Below are 4,793 nucleotides of genomic sequence, written 5' to 3' on the forward strand. Positions count from 1 at the left end.
ACTACCAAAGCAACTAGCACGAGAAAATTTTTCTCTCAATAATGGAAAGAAAAATCTTATTCTCTGATCTATATAAAGTGGCTTTTTTTTTCTTTAGAGAAAATAAGCCTTATATATCTCCCTTTAGTGAAAACCCTAGGCTCCAAATAATGCCCTAAATAAAACTCACGTTATTTTCTTTTTCAATAGGGGACCCACCTTGTAAAATAACATAAGGCCCCTTATACAAAAGCTAATTAAATGGAGCCTCCCACTAAATGATATATTTAGACTTTTGACCCAAATAGCTAGTTATCTTACTTATTAGTCCAATAGTGGTGCAGTCAATTAAATGAGCTAACCCGGGGATCATTTGGGAACATACAATAGTGGCTACAATAATTAGGCCTGTAATTAAACTAGCCCAATTATTTAATTCCAAATCTACTCCACTAAAAGATTGGAACTGACTTCCATAATTGTATGCTCGAATAATAATTCGTCCCAAGCCACATTTATTTTTTTTTTATTGCACAATCCTTTGTACCACATCGTTAATTAAATTGATATCTCAACTGTCCAATCAATTTAATAACATCTTATTCCTTGATCCTTACTGGTTTTCTCTAATGATCATTTTCAACATACTAAATATGTTGATACACTCTGGCCAGAGAATTCTATGATCAAGTGCCGAAAACCTATCAAGAGATGTGTTGTACAAATTCTATATTGTTAATCCATAACTCCAATACTCATAATTGCTCCCACCAAGATACCGGATAATCTTGACCACAAGGATGTGTCGTGCCCATTGGTAACTCAAATGGAATAACAATTACAATCATGAAATCATAATTAACTCAAGATTAAGATTATAGTAAAATCAATGCCTATGAGATTTAATAAGTCTGACAGTTATTACAAAGTTAATTAAATCTCACATGTGATCCTGTTCAATGTAGTCATACTACATCAATAAATTCATACATGATTAAGACAAATCATTCAATGAATTTATTACAGTCTATACCTAAATAAAGTGCCCAACTTTATTTATCAACTGCGAACTAAATTTATTTAATCATAAGATAACTTGTATTTATGTCTTCTGTGAATCCACATGGTGATCACATAAATACATATAATATGATTAAATGGACTTTAATACAAATATTAATGCAATTAAGATATTTGAATAAAATACCTCATTTATTTTATTAATCAGAAAAATTGTTTATTACTATTAAATAAACACATATGTTTTTAAAGAGCATATTTTACCAACAAGCAACATATTACATTGAAAACGAAGCTGACAAACCTGAGCTGCATTAGAAACTGACCTGTTTTGTTATTGGCTTTAACAAAAAGATATGGTCTTTAGGTCGTCGATGGAACTCAGATCGATACATGGTTCTCATTCAAAATTTCTTAGATATTAGTTGCTAGTTAAGAGGATTTGTGTTTGTGACCTGGAGAGAGCAAGTAAATGAAATGCATGAAATGAAAGAGAAATGCAAGATGAAAGAGGAAAATATAATGCCTGGCATGCATTTACAGATTTTGAATTTTATATCCGACATGCTACAATAATGTAGTTGACAAACAACTCAAGTAGTATGTTCAAAACTTTTTCTTATCTTAGGAGATTATGATTTTCACCTTAGGGTGTATTTGGGATTGAGGTGCTGTAGCTTTTAAGCTACAGCTGCTGTGAAAAAAAAGCTATAATTATGAAACAAAAATTAATAATATATAGTAAATATAAAATTTAAATAATAATTTTGATAAAATTATTAAAGATATAATAAATTTTATATTATACAAGTGAAAAATCATAACAATATAGCTTAAAAGCTACAACAGTTAGTGTTTACCAAACACTTTAGTGCTGTAGCTTTTAAGCTACAACTGCCCAACCTCAATCCCAAACGCACCCTTAGCTTACTAACAGAAGCTTAATGCGCATACAACAGTAGGGGATGTCACGAATTTATTCGTCTTGACCATCTATCTGTAAAATATATCAAACTTCAGGGGAGATTTTCAAAAATTACCCATATTAATATATCCATTTCTTAGCCAATTTCTTTTTGTAGCATTATTGATAAAATTGATAGTATGAACTATGAAGAGTTTAAAAGCTTTGGCATCACAGGAATACCAGCACAATGTCATCAATTTAATATTCAATTTCAAAACACTGGCTTATGATTATTCTCTTTATAATTTTGTTTTAAGAAAGTTTATCTAAATTTATGCATGCTTAGCTATGTGAGCACAAAAACTACTATGTTTTACATTCACCAAAATTCTTAAATCTTTTATTACATTTTTTTCTTAATGAAAAACATGGCTTTAGAAAACGCTAAAAGAAAATGAATTTTTATTTCTTTTTATCCATGGTATTTACTCTTAAGCATATAGACTTATCTAAAAGCCCTCTAAACTAAAATACGATGAAATATTTGTTCGTTTTTCTAAATATTTCTAGAATAATAAAAATAAGATTTAAAATTCTGAGCCGAAGTTATGATCGTGCAAAATTGTTAGGCTAAAGCAGAATTTTCAGAAATTTCCGGTTGCCTCGTTATTTCAACTTTGAACAAGTCTGACGAACCAATTTTGAGGCAAAAAAAGTAACCAATTAACCAATTATACCTAAATGACTGACCAAGTATATGATAATTCTAATGTCTTTTGTGAGTTAGCTAACGGGTCAACTTGTCAGCGAAATGGACTAGCCAATTTCGCATGTATTTTGAATTTCCATGTATTTACAAAAACTCGTTTTATAACCGTTAAAACCATTTTTCTAAAGAAAAAATATTTATTTAAATTAAGAAAAAATTATTTATTTAAATTAAATTAAAGTATTTTTGAGCTATTACTTGCATTTATAAAGATTCACAAACCTGAGGTAAAGCTCGTTACTTTCTCTTAGAAAGAATTGTATTTATGAGATTGTTTTTTTAAAAAATATATTTAAGTTGATTAATATTGAGAGTCTATAGTATTCATAAAATACAAGTTGGGGAAGAGAACAAAATATTTTTTAATTCCCTAATTTAGTGAGAGATAAGAAGAATATCCACTGACTTGATGGGAAAGACTTTGTCAATCTAAAAGTAGCGGAATTAGTTTTAGAGACTTTGCCTGTTTTAATCTAAGCCTTGATTGCTAAACAAGGCTAGAGGATTTTTCAATTCCCAAACTCATTAATGGCAAGGATCCTACAAGCAAAGTATTTCAAGCACACTAATTTTTTTAGAGGCAAATCTGGGGTCAAAGCCTTCATTTATCTAGCTAACCATCTTGTGAAAATTAAATTTTATTTTAAAAATTGACTTGGTAATCATGCTTTCTATGAAGTTTTGGCCCTGAATAATATAGTATTTTCTGTTTTTCTCAAATATTTATAACTATATAAACAAGTATAAGAAATATTAATAAAAAAAAATTAACCCACAATCCTCATCACTGAAAGCTAATCACTATCTTCCACAATCCTCAGTCACACACAGTGACAGAGAGAGATGAAGCTGTCTCTGAAACTCCCAGATGATTCCCAAAACCCACCAATCCTAAAGGCCAAAATACCCATCACCATTTTCAATCAACCTTTCATTTCTTCTCTCACCACCACTACTACAACCACCAAAACCGTCGCCGCCGGCAGTCAACACCTTTCCTTTTCTCTCGGCACCAACTTTCCATCAGGCCCTTCCTTCAAACTCAACTATACACCTCTCTCTACAACGAGCACAAGCACAGCCCCTTTCTCTTTCTCTTTGAAATCAGGCCTTGGTTTGTTTGGTTCACCCCAGGACTCTCCTCTTATCTTCTCTGCCCACTTCTCTCTTTCCTACACAAACCCAACCAATTTCACTCCTGCGTTTTTGCTCCATTTCAAGCCTCAATTTGGCAACTTTTCTCTTCACAAAACTACGTCGTCTTCAAACCCTAATCCTGCAAATTCTGGGCCCCACTTCAATTCTGGATCCCATTTGCAATCTGGGTCACCTTCAAATACTGAGTTTGTAAATAGGTCGATGTCGATTTCGGATGAGTCGTCCGGGTGGCAAGATCTGAAATTGGAGCCGCGTAGTGGCAATGGGAATGGTAGTTTCTTTAATGGGGTTGATTCAATTCGCAGTGATGGAATTGGGTTTTTTAGAGATAGAACGTTGTTGTTGAAAGATGATGATAAAAAAGGTGGCTTTTTAGGTGGTATTGCTGTAAAAGCAAGAACAGTGTTGCCGGTGACTAAAAGGGTAATGATGAATTTGAGGTGGGGAGTGAATTTGCCTGCGGATTCTGAGGTTAAAATGCCATATTTAACCGTGAACAAGATTGGGATTGAGAGGGTTGAGAAAGTGGAGGAAGTGAAAAGGGAGAAGAATATCGAGAGTGATGTGGGTGATTTAGAGTTGTTGAAAGGAATGTGTTTCTGGATGAGAAGAGATTTGGATCTATTGGAGAAGGAAAATAAAGATATGAAGCATTGTTTGGAGAAGATGGCAATGGGGGTTTCCCCAGGGAATTTTCATGGAATAAGTGATAGTATAGGGAAGAAGGTATTTCCATATTCAAATGAGAGTTTTGGTGAGGCAAAAAGCTATGGTGGTGCAAGTGATACTACTGGTAATAAGCTTTATCCAGCATCAAGTGAAAGTTTTGGCGAGTTTGAGAGGCGGAGGAACAAGAAAAATGGTGAAGGGAATGGTCATACCGAATATAAGAAGTCTGTTAATCAGGCTAGTGATTTGGAGTCTCAGTTGCAGAATGCTATTAAGGCTGCTTCCTCTTAG

The 4,793-nt window shown here is 33.0% G+C and overlaps 1 protein-coding gene across 1 annotated transcript; it reads left to right on the top strand.

Annotated features, from left to right (window-relative positions):
- Nucleotides 1-3,518: 3,518 nt before the first annotated feature.
- On the top strand, nucleotides 3,519-4,793 carry LOC18043315. Its single transcript, XM_006436709.2, has one exon. The coding sequence runs from the start codon at nucleotides 3,519-3,521 to the stop codon at nucleotides 4,791-4,793; it is 1,275 nt and encodes a 424-aa protein (XP_006436772.1).

The sequence above is a fragment of the Citrus clementina genome, unplaced genomic scaffold, assembly GCF_000493195.1.
Source record: "Citrus clementina cultivar Clemenules unplaced genomic scaffold, Citrus_clementina_v1.0 scaffold_4, whole genome shotgun sequence".
NCBI classification, from domain to species: Eukaryota; Viridiplantae; Streptophyta; class Magnoliopsida; order Sapindales; family Rutaceae; genus Citrus; species Citrus x clementina.

What these genes read in the sequence shown, in the direction of transcription:
- LOC18043315 (XM_006436709.2), top strand. Translation starts at nt 3,519, where the DNA reads ATGAAGCTGTCTCTGAAACTCCCAGATGATTCCCAAAACCCACCAATC.